At 38.4% G+C, this 21,872-nt stretch overlaps 1 protein-coding gene across 3 annotated transcripts in view; it reads right to left on the reverse strand.

Annotated features, from left to right (window-relative positions):
- Window positions 1-21,872, reverse strand: part of LOC131236937 (plant UBX domain-containing protein 7-like) — a 36,824-nt gene that overhangs the window by 13,285 nt on the left and 1,667 nt on the right. For all 3 annotated transcript variants that reach the window (XM_058234479.1, XM_058234476.1, XM_058234477.1), the window contains exons 2-6: window positions 20,568-20,695; window positions 20,137-20,253; window positions 18,824-19,019; window positions 9,680-9,757; window positions 5,890-5,958 (exon numbers count right to left, since the gene is read on the reverse strand). In XM_058234479.1, the coding sequence (XP_058090462.1) occupies window positions 5,890-5,958; window positions 9,680-9,757; window positions 18,824-19,019; window positions 20,137-20,253; window positions 20,568-20,695 (588 nt within the window). The remainder of the gene's footprint in view (window positions 1-5,889; window positions 5,959-9,679; window positions 9,758-18,823; window positions 19,020-20,136; window positions 20,254-20,567; window positions 20,696-21,872) is intronic.

The raw sequence follows: 21,872 nt of genomic DNA on the forward strand, positions 1-21,872 counted from the left end.
TTTCAAATAGTGCAACACTGACAAATATGTTGAGCTCTGTAAAAGAAAGAGGTAGCCTGTTGTCACCAGACTATAGGACAGTATGGTGACTCATCCTTCTCATGTGTGGTACTCATGCAGCTATCTAGAACATCTGAATTGTGGAGCGCATTCCCAATAGAACATCTCTTAAATTGATACTGATTGAGAAATCTTTTTTATTTTTTTATTTATTTATTGTTATTTTTGTTTGAGAGGTACTGATTGAGCAATCTTAACTATTCATTTTATGAATATCAAATAGACAGCTAAAAGTACGATAGTAAGCGATCTTAATTCCAACCAAAAAACAAATAGTTACTATTTTCTTCTCAGTATGATTTTTGAGTTATATTCCATCCACAGCTTGGTGAACCATTTGAGCGGTCTAGATTGATGCACAACTATGCCATGTGTATGGTCAAAGAGTTCACCACCATTTTTAAAATAATGGTGAATTATCACAGAACTTTGCACAGGGGTATAATTAGAATTATATAAATTAATATAGAAGGGAGCAGTCGGTCTGAAAAGCTCCAATGACGGGATGTTTAGTCTTAATACCAAAAAGAAATATAATTGATAATCTATAATCATATTAGCATACAAACATGTACAGCATGGCAATTATAAGTTCGAGGAAGACAAGTGGTACGAACGAATTCAACAGTAAACAGTCCATATCTTAATACAGGAGAACTCACCTGCAACTGTTTGTATGTTTGTAGGTTCTCTTAACCAAAATCCTAGTATAAAAAATGGCCAGTGGCTTACATGTGGTTGTAGGTAGGCTTGACAATGAGCCACACCCTCGCCAGGCAAAACCATTTCTTTCTTCTTGAAAAAATAAATTTGAATAGACCCAGCCCAACTAGTTCAAAATCTAGGCCTGAACCAACCCAGGCCCACCCATTGCCAGATTTAGCTGTAGCTTGGTGACCAGTCCTGAAAGTAAATAAAACTTTCAAGAGAAAATTAGAAACCAGAATTCTTAAGGCAAAGAAAAATGGATTTCTTCATACAATTGTTTGTAGGTGATAAGAACTCTTAACACTGATACCCATGAAACCAGTTTTGGTAGGACCTGTATCTTTTTTCTTGTTTTAATTATTCACAAAAGGGTGTTGTTATATACCCTCAGAATTTGTGTTTTTATGTAGTTCTACGTACATTATTCTTATTATGGGAATTTCAGGTTTGAGCTGGTAGACCAATGTATGGTGCTCCTCACTTCAACTTTGAGGTCTCAGGTTCAAGCCCAGCTTACCATGCCACACTTGTGCTCATTAAAAGGGGAAATCGGTGAACTTTGCCATTTATTTAACGTTAGCCTAATCAATACAATGGTATTCTCACCCTTTCCTGAACATTCAAGGCATTGGAGCCACTGCTCAGGATATTTAGGTTTTCATGCACCCTGAAATCCAAACCATTACCATTAAGTAAGAAAATTCTATCTTTCGTTAGAGTAACAAATCAAGATCTATTTATTGGGCAGCAAAAAATAAAATGTAAGGTCAAGTAATTGCTTCCAGTGTAGACCAAATCCCTTGGCTGGGATACAAATCTGATTTACATTAAGTTGCATGAACCTTCCACCTAAGCAATACTCTCACTTCAAATCATGCTTCAGACGCATGCTCCTGCTTCCTATCTGCTTATACTTTGATGCACCCAGGCCACACATAAAGTGTGTTAACAATAGGACCTCACATATCATCTGATTAATATATTTGGTCCAGATTGGCATTTTTATTGCAGTCCTGGGCACACAAGTCCAATCACCTAAATAGCAAACCAGTTGTACTGCACAGCCCACAAGTCCAACCAGGCCCTTTATATATGGCCCTTACACAAACCGTAGACCTCATCTGGGGGTATTCCTGCAGTCCATAGAACACCACAACCAGATGGTTGTGTCTAAGTGATGTACTCTAGTAAGTTTCAACTTCTATGTTTTACCTATTTAGATTGCAATTCCTTTTCCTTTATTGCCAGTGAAGTAGTTGCTACTTGATTATTCTTGGAAACAATATATGCAAAACAAATGGTTTGTAAACAATTCCCACTGTGTTAATTATTGGTCCTCGTTGGAAGGCCGTTGGTGCAGCTTCCATCTTTGAGGAATACAGGAAGGTGACAAAGACAGTCATGCCAACAAATAAAGATGACTAGCAATCCCAGCTGGTTTGCTTTTGTCCACTTCAGATAGAAGGATGAGGCCCAAAAAACAATAGAAGTCCTCGATGGGAAAAATGTGGACGGAGGAAGGTCTATTTTGTCAGATGGGGTCAACATGGGGAGATGTTGGAAGGGCTCCTAGAGAAGGACCAGGAGGTGTTGAAGCAATTGGAAGGGTCCAGCAGACAGATTGAATGTGGAAGTGATATACGGAGGGAGAATCAGAGTGAGGCCTAAGGTATGGAATGCATGTCTTGAACAGGTTGAGGGTCAAAGTACATGATGCCATATCTATAGTTAAAATAAATAAATAAATAAATAATAATAATAATAATAATAATAATAATAATAATAATAATAAAATTTTAAAAAAAGGTAGTTGAAAGCATGCTAAGAAAGGCTGATTTGGATATTGTGTCTATAGAGGAAATCTCTAGGTGGGTTAACTCTGATTGGATTACCATTTTTGCCAATGGGAGTGAAGAGGCTGAAACGGGATTGAGTTCTCCTGAGGTTGCCCTTGGATCAGAGGGAAAGAGTGTCCTATGAGGTCACGAAGGAAAGGAGCATTGTTATGAGTAGCAGCAATACTATCGACAATATTGCTGATATTATTAGTATTGCCAGCTCGGTGATACAGACATGGAATGCCAAATCGGTTACGTATCGGCCGTATCGGCCGATACGTAACGGTAACGGTGCGAACCGTTACCCGTTTCGGGGCCGAAACGGCCGATTCGATTTTTTGTACCCGTATCGGCCGATACGGGCGTAACGGGCCGTTACGGGCCCGAAACGGTAACTTTTTTTTTAGCTCTGTTTTTGCCATTTTTTTGAAACCTCTTGCTTCCAAACTGTTTCTAAGTCCTTCTACTACTAATTTCGACCAACCTTAGCTAGGTATTTGATAGAAAAACACATTATATTATAGATTTTTTTGAATCAAAGCTCGGTGGGCCGTTTTTCAGAAATTCGTCAAAAATAGGTATTTATACTTTTTTTAATATATTTTGCTGTTTTAATCATGTCATATGATGTGTTAATCATAGTAGAACATGTTAATGTGCATTTTACAGATTTGGGGTGCCATTTAATAATTTTTTAATATTTTTTTCTATTTACGCATGAATTTTGGCCCCTTTTTTTAAAATTCGAAAAATCAGTGTTTAATGGTTGTTTTGCTGTTTTAATCATGCCATTTGATGTATTAATCATAGTAGAACATGTTAATGTGCATTTTACAGATTTGGGGTGCCATTTTATATTTTTTTAATATTTTTTTCTATTTACGCATTTATTTTGGCCCTTTTTTTGAAAATTCGAAAAACCATTTTTAAATGATTCTTTTGCTGTTTTAATGATGTCATATGATGTGTTAATCATACTAGAACATGTTAATGTGCATTTTACAGATTTGGGGTTCCATTTTATATATTTTTTATATTTTTTTCTATTTACGCATTTATTTTGGCCCTTTTTTTGAAAATTCGAAAAATCATTTTTTAATGATTCTTTTGCTGTTTTAATGATGCCATATGATGTGTTAATCATAGTAGAACATGTTAATATGCATTTTACAGATTTGGGGTGCCATTTTATATTTTTTTTATATTTTTTTCTATTTACGCATTTATTTCGGCCCTTTTTTTGAAAATTCGAAAAATCATTTTTTAACGATTCTTTTGCTATTTTAATGATGCCATATGATGTGTTAATCATAGTAGAACATGTTAATGTGCATTTTACATATTTGGGGTTCCATTTTATATATTTTTTTTATTTTTTTCTATTTACGCATTTATTTCGGCCCTTTTTTTGAAAATTCGAAAAATCATTTTTTAATGATTCTTTTGCTGTTTTAATGATGCCATATGATGTGTTAATCATAGTAGAACATGTTAATGTGCATTTTACATATTTGGGGTGCCATTTTATATTTTTTTTCTATTTACGCATGAATTTTGGCCCTCAAAAATAATTGCAAACACCTAAATGTAAGATATTTTCATATTACATTCATTCTAATATATCTATCATTGATAGTAGATAGTTAGAAAATTAAATATATGAATTTTGTAGTCAAATTCAGGTTATCTGGTTCATAAATTCATCAGACAATCCGATACAACTTCTCACTAAAGAGTGGACCGTTACACCACCATAAACATGTTCCAATTTATAAATGAATGCATATTTGGAATGCTTAGAATATTCCGGATTTAATCCATATTTTTTCATATTTTTTTGGCAAAAAAAATATTTTGCGCCGTTACGCCCCCGTATCACCGTTACGCCCCCGTATCCGTATCGGTTTTGGAGGTCACCGTTACGCCAACCGATACCGATACGGGACACTTGGGATACAGATAACACTAGTAGTATCAGAAATTCCAAGCATCAGTGATATATTGCCAATATATCACAAAGTATCGATCACCAATGTATCGATATCACTAATGTATTTCATACTTTCAACTATATAAATTCCAGATGTCGCTTGCATCCAAATATATCGGCAATATTATCGATAATATTGCCAACGTATTGATATCATTAAAAATCTATTAATTTAAAAAAATATATCCATTTCAATTTTTTTAAATGGGTGTGTGGTTGTATGATGAAATTCATGTGTATGCATGCATGGATGGATGGATAGATCATGCATGTGTGTGTGTGTGTGTGTGTGTGTGTGTGTCAATGTAGTATGTCTACATCAATGGATGGTTGGACGAATGGATCATGCATGTGTATTTGTATTTGTGTATGTAGGTAATATGTGCATACAATATACATGGATGGATGGATGGATCAACCATTTTCCCCATGTTTTCCCAATGTTTTCCCAAGTTAGCAATACATGCATTTTTAGGTCCTCATTAAAAGGAAACTTATTATGTATGCATCTTTTGTTATATTATTTGATTCCCAAATATGGAAATACATGTATTTTAGCATCTCCTGAAGTTTCATTGATAAATTCTACCATTTTCTCCATGTTTCCCCAACGTTTCCATCAGTTAGAGATACATTTTTGGGTATTGGTGATATCAATACATATGTTCCATATCCCCATGCTTGAATTAATTCACTTTACTTCCTTGAGAAGGATGGGATGTGGACCAAAATGGATAGGGTGGTTGAAGGAATGTGTCTCAACAAAATCTTTTTCTATCCTTGTTAATGGGTTGCTTCAAAATATTTCAGAGTTCCAGAACCTTCAGGCAAGGGGAATGTTTGTCCCTGTTTATCTTCCAGGTTGTTGTAGATCTTCCTTTCCATGTCATCCCCGCCTAACTAGACATCACCAAAAGAAGCAAGCCATGAAAGTGGAGATTATTCTTAGGTCAATGAAATTTGAGTGTAGTATTTATGCTAATTATTTTTTATTGTCATGTACTCCCATTCCCAACCATCGGTATCAAGTCAAGATTGTCTTTTTCTACAGTAACCCAAATCTTCATATTTGCTTTGCACATCTTTAGCGAGGTATCACATAATGTCTTTAAAAATAAAATAAAACATAAAGTATTAAAAGAAACAAATAAGAACCATGGGCAAAAATGGCACACATCAAGTCCAAGATGAATGGATGAAAATTCAACATACAACCATTCAAAACCACGGAATACAAGTTTATAGAAGCATAAAAGACACATCCAATAAAGCAGTAAAAGATTATCAACAAACCTGCCAGAAGATAAAATTAGTACTGATGGTTTGCGCCACAGCTTCATTTGCCCATGTATCCCGGTTCAGCTTCACAAGATAACAACAGTCAAAAAAGTAAGTCCATATTCCAACCATTAAAGAGAACATTCAAATAACAGAAATTATGAAAGATACAAAATATAGATATTTGTAAGCCCAAGTGTGCCTCTAAATATTCGATTTTTGATCCATTTTTTTGTTGTAAATCACATTAAATCAATGTCAAATGGTTACAAATCTATTATTCTTCATGTTTTCCATGAAAAATCATGGATTTGGAGCTTCGATTTTGAGATTTGGGGGAGATGGGGCAAGTTGTGGAAAATTGGGAAAAATCGAAATTTCTCCGTTTCTCTCAAATCGGTTGCAATCTTTGTATCCAGACACAAAATCAAACATGTAACCTGATCTAGTGATTCTTCTTTTGCTTTTGAATATATTACTTGTGTTTCCATACGTCTTCTTACGTTTATAAATTATATGAATAGACTTTAAATATACTTGCATCAGTTTAGTTGGACAGTGCATGTATTAGGACCCTATACAAAGGAAACCCCTATTATGTGCACTTTTTTTTTTCTTTTTTTTTTTAATGTTTGGATTTCTAAGTGTTCATTTATGCCTTTTGCAACAAACCTTGATGTTTTCTTGAAAAATTCGACCAATTTCCCAATATTCCCATGTTTCCCAACAACAGCGATACATTACGCAATACAACCGATATATCTCATGCGATAATCGCTATGTATCCGTATCCCAAGGGTGCAATACATTACACGATAATGATATTCAAAACATTGATACCGTATTCCTTCCATTTTCTTTGTAGGGTGTTTGCTTCATAAGATCCTACTACTCTAATACCTTGTAGTCTACCCTTGTTACACTAGTACTTGTGTAAAGATGCTATTCAAACATAGCACAACAACACTCTTCTTTGTGCTTGTTTGTAGTTTATTGCTTGTATTGTGTGACATTTGAATGATGCGAACTTAATTTGGATATACTTACATCACTTATGGCCAATAACACTAGGTTTTTTTTTTTCTATTTTATTTTATTTTTTTATGACAACGACCGGGTGTCCCCGCCCCTTTAAGGTGAGACTATTCCCTGCGGATGCACGCAATCACCCGCCAACCACATGCATCGGGTAATCCACGGGGAGGGGAATCGAACTCATGTCTGTGGGGAGCAAACCCACGACCGAAGCCGTTCACCCAAACCGTGACGGGTTAACACAATAGTTTTGTCACTTAAAAAATGGAATATTGTGCTTCTTTTCTTTTCTTTTTTTCTTTTTTCTTTTTTCTTTTTTTTTTATTATTATTATTTATTTATGTAATGGTTTGAATCCTAAGTGTGTAAAGATGTGTCTTGTAACATCTCCTAAAGTTTCAATAAAAATTACACCATTTTCCTAAAGTTTCCTCAATGTTTACATTAGGCTGAGATACATTAGGTGATACATGTGATATTTCCTGGTGTTTCCCACGAATTTTCACATCCAAAGGTGTGACACAATGTGCGATATCGATATTTTGAACACTATCAGTTGCGTCGATGAGTTTCCAAAGCAATATCATTTACCATGAACTAGTTCCTAAGCACCTTTCATCATTGCAGTGTCCATTGTTCCAAACTCGTGGCAACATTATGATTGAATGCTATAGTAGTTTTGTTAATGATGTCACCAACTTACCCACACACGATGTCATATTCTTGTGATATGCACTGGATTTAATATATCTCGCAAATAGTTTTTTACTATTACTAGGAGCCGCAACCAAGGCGGCGAAAACGGTATTGAAGTTTCCAATCCCGTCAATAGCATTCATTAGATCAAGCGCCTGTTTGGATAGAAAATCACCATTACTACCACTATAAAGTAGAAGCACCTAAATCACTTGAGATTAGTATAAACAAGGAGAGAGCATTAATGCCTTATATGCAGATAGATTGTAGCTGATTTCTATGTGACAATGGCTTCACGTTGGACATATGGAGCAGCTAAATTATAGGAGAAGAATGCAAATACGTTTTGTAGGGGCATGTGGCCCCACCTGTAGATGAAGTATGGGCCCCAGCAACTGGAATGTGCACACGAGTTCCATGTGCATGTGGCCACATCCCACTTAGATCAAGTGTTGATCATTTGATCTTCTTGAGATAGTTTGCCATTAAAGTGGGGCCATGGGGCCCACAAGGCTGGAAAAATTATGCCAAGTCAACACAACGACCATCAAGCAGGCAGTGCAACAGAAGTTTAGACTTTTGAAGATTAGGCTTATGGTCCATTCTGCAATCAAGGGCGATGAATATTTCAGCCCAAATGCAGGATGCATCATGGTGGAGCCAACCTGATAAAGGTGAATATTGGGTTGTGCTAAACCCAAACCTGACGGGCCCAACCAATTTAGGTTGCAATTGGGTTGCACTCAAGCTGAAAATCCTTAGACCAAACATTGATGCCCCAGGCATTGTGCCCCTACCCGAATCTAACTTTATATGCAATACATAGACATGTGAGTTATAGCCAACATACATGATATGAACATAAAACCACGGCCTGGATGGAAGAAGGGATCATGATTGTGGCATTGTCAATTCTGGGGGCTCTACCCTATATAGGGTTCATGATTAAAACCATCCATGAACAGAAAATAGGGTTCAACATCATGAATAACTGGGCTCACGTGTTGGGTGATCTGATGATCGAAACCATCCATGTTGTGGACTCTATGCTATGGGGCCCAATGTCACAAAATTATGCTGAAACGATGATTTTGGCCATCACCATTGTTTGATGAATTTTGAACATTAAAAGAATATTTTCAAACACTCGCATTCAACTCAAAATCAAAGGTTAGGATCATAATGAATCATGATGTCAGATTTAAGTACCAGTTTTGGAGAGCGACTCGCATGGGGCTGAAACTGGTACGACTCACCTCGATTTGGTCTGACCTGGCCTCCTATCAGAGTGATGACTCATATCATTTCAAACCAAAATCAATACACTTGGGCAATACCAAGTCATATTGGACAACATTTAAAACATGTACGGGATAATAGCTTATTTATGGTGGTAATAAGAATATGGCATATGGAGTATGGACACATCTAATCATTGGACCATCTCAGCACTTGGGCCCAAATGTGTAGCGAAATGCAATGGATCGTGACTCCCAGATAGAGACAAAATGAACTCAAGAGTCATGATTCAGTGAGGGTCCCTCAAGTGAGCGAGGCCAGAGGGCAGAACATGTGTCAAAGATCCCTGTGGATAACACATGTTAGAGATCCAGACCAGTAGCGCACACTATTGAGCATGCCATGTACCAAAAAAATTTTACGGCAATACACTGATGAAGTGAGCCACACACACTAGTGTTATTTTGTTTATGAGTGATGATTGTAGAACTTATTTTGCTAATGTTATTCAATAATTACATGAGTTACTTTTGGTGCTATTTGTTGGTTAGATGTTTGATTTTTATGTGTTAGTTTGCTCAATGTAGGTGTTAGTTTGACACAACCCAACCCGATTCAACCAAAATTGCGTTAGAATGGAATTTAATAGCTCGGCTTTGGGCTTGGGTAGGGTTGGCCCTCCGTCAGGCCTCAGGCCACCTCCTCTTGGGGTTGAGCTGATCTTGGGTTGACCCTCAACCGACAAGCCAGAGTTGCACCCCTACAACCTGATGCACGGGTCATCTCCAACACATAAAGGTGTGTGTGGGCTTACAAAGCTGGAAGAAGATATTACCATGTGTGAGCTGAACTCTTTCGTGGACTGCAAGTTGACCAGGAGCCACTTATCCTGAAGAGACGCCTCTATCTTTGCCTGTACACATAAGCAAAAACAAATCATATAACATGTTGTTACACCTAAAATAGAAGGTTCACTTTGCTGGATAAAACAATGGCAGTGCCCAAGCAATTCACATGAAGGTAGATTGACAATGCATTTCATAGCACACATGCCAATGCATGCAACATCAGATGAGTCAGAGTGGATTTTACATACACATCACCATGAGGCCCACTCTATTTAGCCCTCTTTTGATCGCATGAATGGTCTCCTACAAGCTGTTAGCATGAGACCATCACTATCTACACACACATGAACGCGCGCGCGTGTTTGTGCATAGAGAGAGAGAGTGTATAGAGAGAGAGAGAGAGAGAGAGTCATGCTCACGTGCGCACCTATGCACGTGCGCACCTTTACACACCTCATGGGCATCTAATCTAAACGGTCCATGTGATACAGAATCCCATGAAACCCCTACGAACAAATTTTCACCCTGATCTAAAATTCTGGTGGGCCATAGCAAAGAGAAATGCAAATCAAGGGAGGAAACTGTTTTCATTTTTCATGGCCCACCAGAGTTTTGGATCAAAGTAAAAATTGAGCCTAGGGTGTTTCATGGGGTGCTGCTTCACATGGACCGTTCAGATTTTGGAGTGTGTGTGTGTGTGTGTGTGTGTGTGTGTGTGTGTGTGTGTGTGTAGTGATGCTCGGTGCTCACCTACAAGCAGGACAACATGAAGCACCTATATGGTCCAACTCAGGTGGACTCTCCACCATGATGTTGTGCAGACATCCATCCCATCCATCAAATGCTTCACCTGAGAAAACCCCCTGAGCCCCGAAATCACGTCGATCCAAAACTCAGGTGGGCCACAGCACATAGAACAAGATGGGAGTGAATGCCCACGTTTAATTTTCAATGAAGCTCACTAGAGTTGTAAACCCTCATGAATCTTGGCCTAACGCATCATCAAAGCCATCTGAAGGATCTAAATGGCATAGATTTAACATAAACGACACAGTGGACCTCAAAAACAAATCAATAGTGGGCATCCTATTCCACCTAGTTCTTGTGTTGTGGCCCACATGAATTTTGGATCCACTTGAATTTTGGCCCCAAATGTTTTTTTGAGGTGACACATAATGAACAGAATGGATGTCTGCACAACAACACATCGGGGCCGACCTATGTTGGACCGCACGGAATGCCACACACACACACACACACACACACATTTTTCTATAAAACAAAGTATAAGGAGTGCAATTTTAGTAATAATAGGAGTGAAAACGAGGAACTAGTTAGAATCTTAAGATTGCTGATCAAGAAGTTTCCCAAAATGACCACTTTTGAAACCTTGGGTGAATAATTCATGAAAGTGGAGAGATTGAAAAGGATGTTGGCCATAGAATTCAGGCTAGGTGGAAGAAATAGAGATGTGCCTCTAGAGTTTTATGTGATCATCGTGTAGCACTCAAACTGAAAGGGGAAATTTTATAGGATGGCTATAAGAAGAACATATTCATAGGAATCGCAAATGCTATGGCATAATGCCCAGCATATGCCACTATAGCATATATGGTATATGCTCCCAAAATGACATTTGCGATCACGTAAGCGCTTATGCAACTGCAGATGACAATACTAGAAATGAAGACCAAGAAGCACGTCAGTTAGGAGTGAGTTGGTACACATTGAAGGCATTAAAAGGACAAGGGGAAGGCCCAAAAGGATGTGGATGGGGGTAGTAAGAAAAGACTTGATGTGCCCACCATGGATTTTTTTTTTTTTTTTTTTTTTTGGGGGTTGTATGTTAAGGGTATTTCAAATCCCCTAGTATGTTTGGCACCATAAAGTAACTGGGGGTTTGAAACAACAGTGAAAGCTTGGATTACATCTAAAAATTAAAAATCATTGGTTAGTCACTCAGATGTGATCTTGTGCTTGTGGCCATTCGAGACTTGGAATTTCATCATTTTCAGGCAAAGTGTATATTTCAACAAGCTTGTTACAACCATTGTGTCAAACATTACATACATACACTAATTACAGATATTCAGGTTGATTTCGTCATTAAATTCAAACCCTTGTAAATATACTATGCATAGCAATTTTTGGATTAGAGGGGATTCTAAATTCCAGGTGCCAAACACAATGGGAGGATTCCAAATCCAGGGGGTTCCAAATCCAAGGGGTTCCAAATTCATGCTCCCAAACAGGCCTTTAGATGATTATGATGATCGCGAATGATGATTGGGTCATGCCAAGGTCTATTAATCAATTCTTTCTTTCGTGGCATGGTGGTGGTATGGGGAAGGTGGGGGAAAAAAGTTTGGCAACTTTGTCTAGTAGCAGGGATATGGCATCTTTGGATAGGAAGGAACAATCGATGCTTTAAGAATTGGGCAAGACAAATCTCCAAAGTCTTCGGTAGAGCAAAAGGGCATGTTATGGAGTGAGCTCTATCTTCAAGGATTATTGCTCTTCTTGTATTATTTAGGCTTTGGCCTTTTTTAATAAAATTGTCATCGTTCGAAAAAAGGATTATGATATATATACATACATATATATATATATATATATATATATATATATATATATATATATATATATATATATATATATCACTATTAAAATTAATTGATATATATCACTATTAAAATTAATTAAACCCCACTCAACCTGACCTGATTTTAACCAAGTCCAAAATGGTAGCCCTGACTAGACCTGATTTTTTAACGAGATCTGAAATGGTGGACCCAAGCTCGACCTGACTTCTAAACAAGTCCGAAAAAATGGACCTAAACATGTTAAAGTCGGGCCAAATCCATCGAGTACCACAGGTCTAGCTATCCATTGATAGCCCTAGGCCTGATTTTGGACCACCGCATGTTCAAATTGTGACTCACTTGATAAGTAGCTCATATTTCACACAAGCATACCATGCGAGCACATGTTCTGCAAATTGCCTCTTCGAATTCTCATGATCAACATGTAGTTTCTTTTATGATAACGGTCATAATTGGATTCTTTATGCAATTGCTTTAATGGCTCATGAATACATTGTGTAAGTGTTTTTATGTTTAGCACACATGAATTGTCAAATTTCGTAATACAAAAGTGCTTCAATGTAAGATCACAAGTATGAAATCACAACTACTCTACATGCCTGAAGATCAGTTCAAGATCGGTTTATGATCAACTCAAGATCGGCACATCTTCTCAAGAAGTCCATGCCCAATTTCAAGACAAGATCAAGTCAAAGTTCAAGACAAGTTGTCCCATATATTTGCTAAAACACAGGTGGTATAACCCTAGAAAGACCTTAAGTTTAGGTACTTTCAAAAAATCTTTAAACTTGCGTTTCATTTGTGTTTTTGGTCTGGTATTCGACTAGCCTACCTTCCTCAGCCAGCTTAACTTTAAGCCCGAGCAAAATAACAAATTTTGTCGAAAATTCGGCCAACCTAAGTTTTGGTTCGGCTAGCCTAAGCTTGAAATTCAACTAGCTCGAGTAAGTTCAAGTCAAATTCCAGCAATGCAAACTTTGGATTTTTGTGGAAATTCGGCTAGCCGAATTTTGGATAAATCTTATCCCGCGTGATCCAATAGCCATTGGAACGAATCCGGTGGAATCCGGCCAGCCGAAGCCAGTCTTAGGCTAGCCGAATTTCCAACCTCTTTGGCCATAAATAGAGGGTTTCTCTCAATGTAAATAACAACAAAAATTTACTATAATCCTTCTGCAAGAGAGAAAAACTCAAGTCCTTGGCAAGCTATCTGTGTGGTATTTATAATTTAAATTTATAGCTTATTCAATTATCTTTTCTCAAAATCATTTAAATATTATTTTAAGAGAGTAATATATACTCTTCTTTGAGATCTAAGAGAATTGAATCAAGTAGCATTTCGGTTTTCCATTTATAAAATCTATAGAAACCTATACTCTTTGTCTGATTGAACACTGTGTCATCTACGTTCAAGAAAGAAATTCATCTACTACAAGCTTCTACCACGTCTTCGAATCTCCATTTGAAGATAAGTACATTATTTTGCTATATTTCATTTTAGGTATGTCTGAGATAGCCTGTGAAAATCTCAGTGGGGTTTTTATTTGTGATAGCCCGTCAAAATTACAAAAGGGGCTTTTATTTGTGATAGCCTATCAAAATCACAAGGAACTATATTAGGTTGTTAAGGTGAACCTGTGAAAACCTTATTATAGTGAAAGCCAAAATTGCAAAGGTAGTAATTTTGGGAGTGGAGTAGGTGTGGTTGTTTTAAGCACCGAACCACTATAACTCCTTGTGCATTGTGGTGAATGCTTTAATCTTTTGGTGGTGGATGTTATTTATTATTTCATTTTTGTGGTGAATGCTGTAATTCTTTTATCTTCTCTTGCTAGTTTGAAAAATTGATTTTAAAGACATTCGTGAAATAAGGTTGTCCTGCCTAATATTTTAAGTGAATGTTGTCCTACAAATCATTTGGAATCAAGGTTTCAATACTCAAGCAATTGAGATTTTTTGTACTATTTACATATTCTGCATTTATTTCGATTATTTGGCACTGTCCTATTCACCCCCCCTCTAGGACATCGCTAGCTCTCTTTTTCACATTGATTCCAAATACAAGGAAAAGAAATATAGCCTAGTGTGCAAATTGGATATTGAAAAGGCTTATAACCATGTAAATAAGATTTTTTAGATTACATGCTTGATCGGTTGGGTTTTGGCAAGAAGTGGAGGGGTTGAATAAAAGCTTGTGTAGATTCCACTCCATTCTCTATTTTAATTAATGGAGAGCTCTAAAAGGCTTCTTTAAGGCTTCTAGAGGGTCAAGGCAGGCAGATCTACTCTCGCCTTACTTATTTGTGGTGCTTATTTGTGGTGGTGGTGGTGGAGGCCACCAGTGGTATGCTCAACAAGGGCGTTACGAGTGGGTTGTTTAAAGGTTTTGATATCCCACAGATTGACAGACAGATTTCTCATCTCCAGTATGCAAATGACACGCTTCTGTTTTGGAAAGCTAATGAGGACTAGGTGGATAATGTCCGAAAAAATTTGGTGTATTTCAACGCTATTTCGGGGTTGAAAATAAATGTAACAAGTCAAAAATGCTTGGGGTGAATGTAGATGGACCCAACTTGCTTCGATTCACAAACATCTTCAACTGTAAGACTAGAGCCTTTCCCTCGACATATCCAGAGTTGCCTTTAGGCATTGGGAAACTGCCCAAGTATCTCTGGGATGGGGTGATTGAAAGAATTGAAAGGAAGTTGATAGCATGGAAATGTCGTTATATGTCCATGGGGGTCGATAAACCCTCTTAAAGATGGCTTTCTCTAATATGCCTATTTATTTCCTTTCCTTCTTCAAGTGCCCCAAGTCAATGTTGGACAAGCTAGACAAGTTGAGAATAACTTTCCTCTAAGAAGGCGATAGTACGACGAGGAAGTTTCATCTTCTAAAGTCGGATGAGGTTTGTAAACCTGTTACCCAGGGTGGGGTTGGCATAAAACCTTTGGGGGGATATGAATGTGGCCCTTTTTGGGAAGTGGATTTGGCAGTTTTGGGTGAAGGCAGGCTTTGGAGACAGGTGATAGCAGGAAAATATGGTACGCAAGAGGGCAGTTGGTTCGGGAGGCATCGTTCATTGTATAGAGCATTAGTAATTTGGAGAGCAATAGCAAACACTAAGCATTTAGTTACACGGGGAATCTCCTGTGAGGTTAGTAGAGGCAATCGGATTCGCTTTTGGATGGATCCCTAGTGTAACAGGTAGGTGCTTCAATCTCTCTTCCCAAGAATCACTCACGTGCCCAGCAGATATGTCATGGTGGCAGATTGCTTTCCATAGTTGAGGGTTCGGTTATTTGGACTCCCCCTTGTTAAAGGAACTTATTAGATGGTGAATGCGACAAGTTTATCGATCTCTTGAACCTCATCAGTGTTAGGTCGGCATTTAACAAAGAAGACTCGATGCACTGGATGCGGCACTAGTCGGGAAAGTTTACAGTGAAGTCTTTATTTCTTTTGGTTTCGGAGACCCCCTCTCAGTTGGGCCTACCCCATCCTTTTCATTTTTGGTTCTATGGCACCCCTAGGGTGGTTGTTTTCGTTTAGCTCCTTATAGGGGTGCACACGGGTCGGTTTGGTCCGGTTCTAGGGTGAAACTGGAACCGAACCGTTCCTAACGGTTCCACAGTTTTTAAAACCGGAACCGGACCGTTAGCACCATAGAACCGAACCAGAATCGGACCGTGAAAAACGGTTCGGTTCCGGATTGGTTCCACGGTTCTAGGCTTTTAAAAATCCAACCCATTTAGATAATGTATCCAGAAGCTCCCTTAAAATGCTAAAATCGACCTCAATCTAATTCATATATCTCAGAGTTAATGATTCGAGTTGTGAAAATTTCAAATTATCATTTGTATTAAAAAACCAAAATACCTTTGTAAATCAATTTTTGTAAAAAAAATCTACAAAAGAAAAGGAAAAATGGAAATAAAAGGAGAAGAAGGAGATTTTGGGTTGAGGGTCTTACATTCCAGAGCACCACGAGAGGACCTTGTTCTTGTAACATGCGATCTCGAAGCGGATCCTGTGCTTTTTTAGTCGTACGATTGTGACGTTCGTCAGCCGCTTCTGGCCTATGGGCTGGACCAGAGATTTCGACATCGAAGGGTCGGGATATCACAAAAATTATGATGATTGTTCGATTTTGACGATTGCAGTAGATATCTTAGAGAGAGAGAGAGAGGTCAGACTGTCAAGGGAGGGCGCCGCATGGCTGCCGGTGTCTGGGACAGCTAGAGAGAGAGAGAGAGAGAGAGAGAGAGAGGGCATAGGGACTGAGGGAGGGCGAGAGAGAGAGAGAGAGGGCAGAGGGACGGAGGGGTGTTTTTTTTTTTTTGCAGGGGTGAGAGGGGCGAGAGGCAGGGCCGCAGGGGGGCGCTGAAGCTAAAGGAACTTTAGGTTTTTTTTTTTTTTTTAATGAATGCTCGGATCCACAGTTTGGATCTACAATTCATGGCACAGTTCGGATCAACGGTGCGGCTCTACATTCGGCTCTACGGTTCGGTTCAACGGTTTGGATCGGTTCTACAGGGCCCTAAACCGAAACCGATCCGTAATCAACGGTTTTGGGAATTTTGGAACCGGAAACGGACCGTTAGCATCCTAGAACCGAACCAAACCGGACCGATCCAACGGCTTCGGTCCGGTTACACGGATCCAACGGTTCGATGTGCACCCCTAGCTCCTTGGTAGAGGAAGAGTTCACACGATGGCCAACCTATTGAGGAGATCATTGATTATTTTGAATATCTACCTAACGTGCATGGGAGATGGGGAGTCAATTAACCACCTTTTCATCTATTGCCCCTTCGCTTGCTCAATTTAAAACCACTTCTTCAACGATATGCAAATTGGTAGGGTTATGCCTAAGTTTGTTGGCAAGTTAATATGGGTGTGGCAATGGGGGGTTGGCAAATACAGAAAGGCCAAATGGCGTTTGCTATTAATGGGTGTTTGTTGGGTGCTTTGGGGAGCACAAAATGGGTGATGCTTTAGGAATGAGAATGTGTGTTTAGGGGAGGAAGTAAAGTTAAGAATTTAGTGTCTAGCTGGGCGGTTTGTGTAAAGGCCGCCATTGGCGGCTCTCTTTCTTGATTTTGTTGCCTGGGGTTGTATTCTTTGTCCGCTTTTGCAACTTAATAAATTTGTTGTTCTCTCTCAAAAAATAATAATAATTGGATTCACATTGTCAAGAGCAAGCTAGATTTGCAGAGTAAGATCAAACAAAACAATTTTTTGGCATAGGCCCATGTAATCTTTGTGCCATCGTGTCTACTTGGAATGGTTTGGTTGGTTCCATGGTATGATGGGTCTAATTGTGCAGCCCATACATCTTTGCCAATTGTTAGGATTTTCCCAAACATAATCAGCACACTTTCCCATGACCATATGTGGTTCAATGCGCTAGACTACAGTGATAGTTACCCCTAATTTTAAAATGGCAATGACTCATTCACCATACACGTGGAGCAGACATGCAAAGATTTACACCATACAAAAATATGGGGGCCATCAGCATACACCCAAAAAAGTCACTTTGATTGAATGATCCTAGCCATCCAATTGATGGCTACCAATAAATGGTTACATATATTTGGGTTAACAGTTCAAATTGAACAAGCAAAATCAAATGGTTAAGACATCCAATTAGTGTGATTTTTCAGCAAAGCTCCATCAACAATTTCACACAATTTGGACAGTCGGGATTGCTTCCCATGTATAATCACTTCAAGGCTTTCAATTTACTCTCCCAGAAGTGGCTATCTTCTTTCTCGAGGATAAAAGACCAGGCCCTCTCTTTTGCTTCTGCATCTCTTCACTTGGACAAGCAAGGTCAGGGAGGAGAGAAGAACACAGAAATTGCAACATCATCTGAAGCTTATCTCCAACTACAAACTGAACAGAATTTCTCCCTATATCTCTCCTTCCCTCTCCCAGATTCAAGATTTTGTACAGTTTTTAGCTGGAAATGGTTTTTATGATAATCATTGCTGGAGATTATGCATCAGATCAGACCAAGAAATTTGCTCAAAACTCTGTGCACATTTTGGTCAGACGACTCAGACACCACGCCGGATGGTTAAACCAGTTTCTGTAATCTTGAGGGGCCGAAATAGAATCAACCTAGAGAGGGTTGTCATTCCAGTTTAACCCAATCAGACCAGACAATTTGATCGGGTTGTTAAGACATTGACTACCATAAAATAACATATCTTTTAATTTCAGAGAATTTCTTGGGCATGTCAGACCAGAATGCCCCAAAAATGCCACAGGAGACTGCACACTATATGGCACTGAAATACTTGACAACTTTCTAAGTCATATGGCTTAAGTCATGAAAGGATAACATGCCGTTTCAGTATTACTAGAAACTGCAACTAAATCCAAAGGAATTGCTAGATGCCAATAAGATTACTTGAGAGCTTGCACCAACTTAGTTTGCAAAAACCAAAAAAAAACAAAAAACAAAAAACAAAAAACAAAAACAAAAACAAAAATAAAACAACAAAATCCTTATACCTTGTCAAAAGGTCCATGATGCATCAAGGCAAAAGGAGGGCGGTACAGGGAGGCCAGGTTATCTCGAGAACTATCTATAGTAGATGCAGCACTTTGATCTGACTCCCAAACACCAGGACGTTTTGATTCCTCATTAAAATTCCGGAATGCAACCAAAGAATTTGCTTCATGGGATGGATGGCCCATCCTTGAAATTCTGGAATAACACGAGAAAAAGAGAAGCCATCTAAGATGATATTTTTAGAAGAATCTAAGAACATAATAATTAATAAAGTACATTTGATGGCAGTGGTGACTCTTAGGTCACAAGCAACAAGAAAGAGCTAACCATAGAGTCATTCATCAAAACTACGGTTTGACCAAAGGTCAAGCATACAATAACTTCAGTGGCAATAAGAAAGAGCATAATTGCTGGACATGTCAACAACAAGAGCTAGTCAAGCACATGAAATCACTTTCCAAGACCAATTAATGCAAGGGCATTTTCACACCGGGCTCGAGTAGAGTGAAATGTGGGATGCAGGGTCACACTCAGGTGGGCGACCTGTGTGAGCCGGTTGGCTCATGTGAGGCGGTACCCATGTGATGTGAAGCCCACGAGGGGGGTTCAGTCGAAGTCCTAACTCATGGGATGTGGGGCCTGGGCTATGAGATGAAGGGATTGATTGGCCATGCTCTATCAATTTGAGCTTTTAGAGCAAGTGGTTAATTGTCCTGCATCACCATATCATTAAGATAACAATCCAATAGATCAAACGCCTTTTGGATGGGCCATAGAGCAAAAAACACATAATGAACAAGATGTTCTTTACTACCGAATCAAATATTTTCTTTTGAACATCAGGAATTGTGAACTCTTTTCTTGACTAACATGATCCAAAGGAATGCCAACCATTGGATGATTAACATTTAAGATCATCTAACCAACACAATCTTTTGGTATGACCCATTCGTTTGTAAAAGCAGTAGTAAACACAAAATCTTCAAATGCCTTCCAAAAAAAAATAAATCTTATTACAAAATCCAAAACAACTCATCCACGATTAAAACCCTAACCCTAAAACAACCTCAATTTATGCTCAAATCTAAACTCGCCTTTTTTAATGGTAAAACCTCTGTTTTCTTTTCTTTTTTTTTTAAAGGTTGAATGGAAAATCTAATCCTAACCATAAATTATATACAAAGAACATTTGAATGGCATAAAAAATTTTGTTATCTCTAGATTTAATGATGAACTAATTGAATTACACAACGCACAGACCATCACAATTTAAAAGATGTATCCCAAAGAATAATGGATAGTCAGCAGAGACCTATACAATGGGCCATCATCATATAGAACCTCTCTTCTCACTGGTAAAGGAGGGCGCACTTCTTCATCTCCAACATGTTGCTCCACGTGTTCATTTCCAATATCTTTTTCCTGTACACTACATCAAGAAATACAAGCTGAGGTAATGAGAAGGGATCAACGCCTTCTTTTACATATTGAATAAGAACTCATTTGGAAGTTCCTCTTTTAGTGGCTGCATTGCAATTACCATTCTCATCACAAGCATGACCTGAGGTAAACTCAAGAAACGAAATCCTCCTTGATGAAGTTTCCACTTCCCACTCAAAATGCAGAACCAATCCCAACTCGCTGAAACTTCCATATGGGCCCTAATTCTTTCTGTCTACTAAAAACCACCACCCCTAACCCTTAATGCAGGGGGGGAAATGAAGAAGAGTCTATTTGACTTACTCCAAGCTTTCATTGGCCAATGGGGGACTATTTTCAGTTGGTGGAGATAGGGAAGACGATGCCAATCCACCACCCTCATTTCCAACATAGAACAATTGAATTGCTTCCTCAAGCTTCCAACTTGTAGCCTGTCAAACCCAAGTTACAGATACTTCCATCAACAAGTTGAAGTTCAACATGACAACATGTTATTTGGCTTGATATGCTCAAGACCAACAAAATGGAATTCAGCCTTGACTTGTTTAAAGTTTCTGAAAGAAGGAATTCAAGCAACAGTGTTTCACATCTGCAAAATTTGGCAGGAATATTTAAGAATCTGAATTTCTATAGGGAATATTTAAGAATTTGAACTTCATTCGGAAGTATATACTCTTGCCAAGAATAGATCAGTATGCTAATGGACAAGAGTATACTCTTCCCTAGAATTAAGTCCATATGCAAGTGGACAAGCATATACTCTTGCCAGAAGGGTGTCTCTAGAGTTGTCTAGATTGTGGACTCCTCTCTCCTTGCTTTTATTGTTTGAGTAGGGCACTTTATCTTTGTATTCTCCTTCCTTTTTGGTTCTAATAAATGTTCATACAAAAGAGAAAAAAAATGGTCAATATCACTGAAACTAAATCTTTGACTCCAAAGAACTCTATTTGAAAAGCTACATGAGGCAGGGAAAAAAAAAAAAAAAAAAGGCAAGAAAGAAAGAAATTTTTTACTAGAAACAAGAAAGCATTTTTAAAGACTTTCAATACCACATTAACTTCAAGAAATCCATAAATCATGAAGCATCAAACTATAAACAAAGATGATCTAATCAAGTACGATTATTTGACCATGCTCTAGATGAAAGTTTATACACATTAACTTCAAGAAATCCATAAATCAAGCGCGATTCAGGTTTTCAGTTTTTACAAGCAGGCCCTATGGTTCAATGACCCAAATTTTGATATCATGGGAGCCATGAACCCAAAACTCCTTGTTGAAATAATGATGATGATGATGATGATGATAACTCTTAATAGTGGGCCAACAAATAGACAGTTAAGAAAGAAAATGCAGCAATGATACATGTTATATTACAAAAGGATATTCTATAGCTACGATTTTCCAATTTGGGAGGATTTTTTGGCAAGGTTCAAAATACAAGAATGCACTTAATGCAAAGGCATTTTCACACCGGGCTCGAGTGGGGTGGCCTATGGGATGCAAAGACACACTCGGGGTGGGCCAGCCATATGAAGCGGGTGGCTCGTATGAAGCAGCACCCATGTGAAGTGAGGCCCACGAGGGGGATTCGGCCGAGGTCCTAAC

Source organism: Magnolia sinica, chromosome 2 (assembly GCF_029962835.1).
Source record: "Magnolia sinica isolate HGM2019 chromosome 2, MsV1, whole genome shotgun sequence".
In the NCBI taxonomy this organism is placed as follows: Eukaryota; Viridiplantae; Streptophyta; class Magnoliopsida; order Magnoliales; family Magnoliaceae; genus Magnolia; species Magnolia sinica.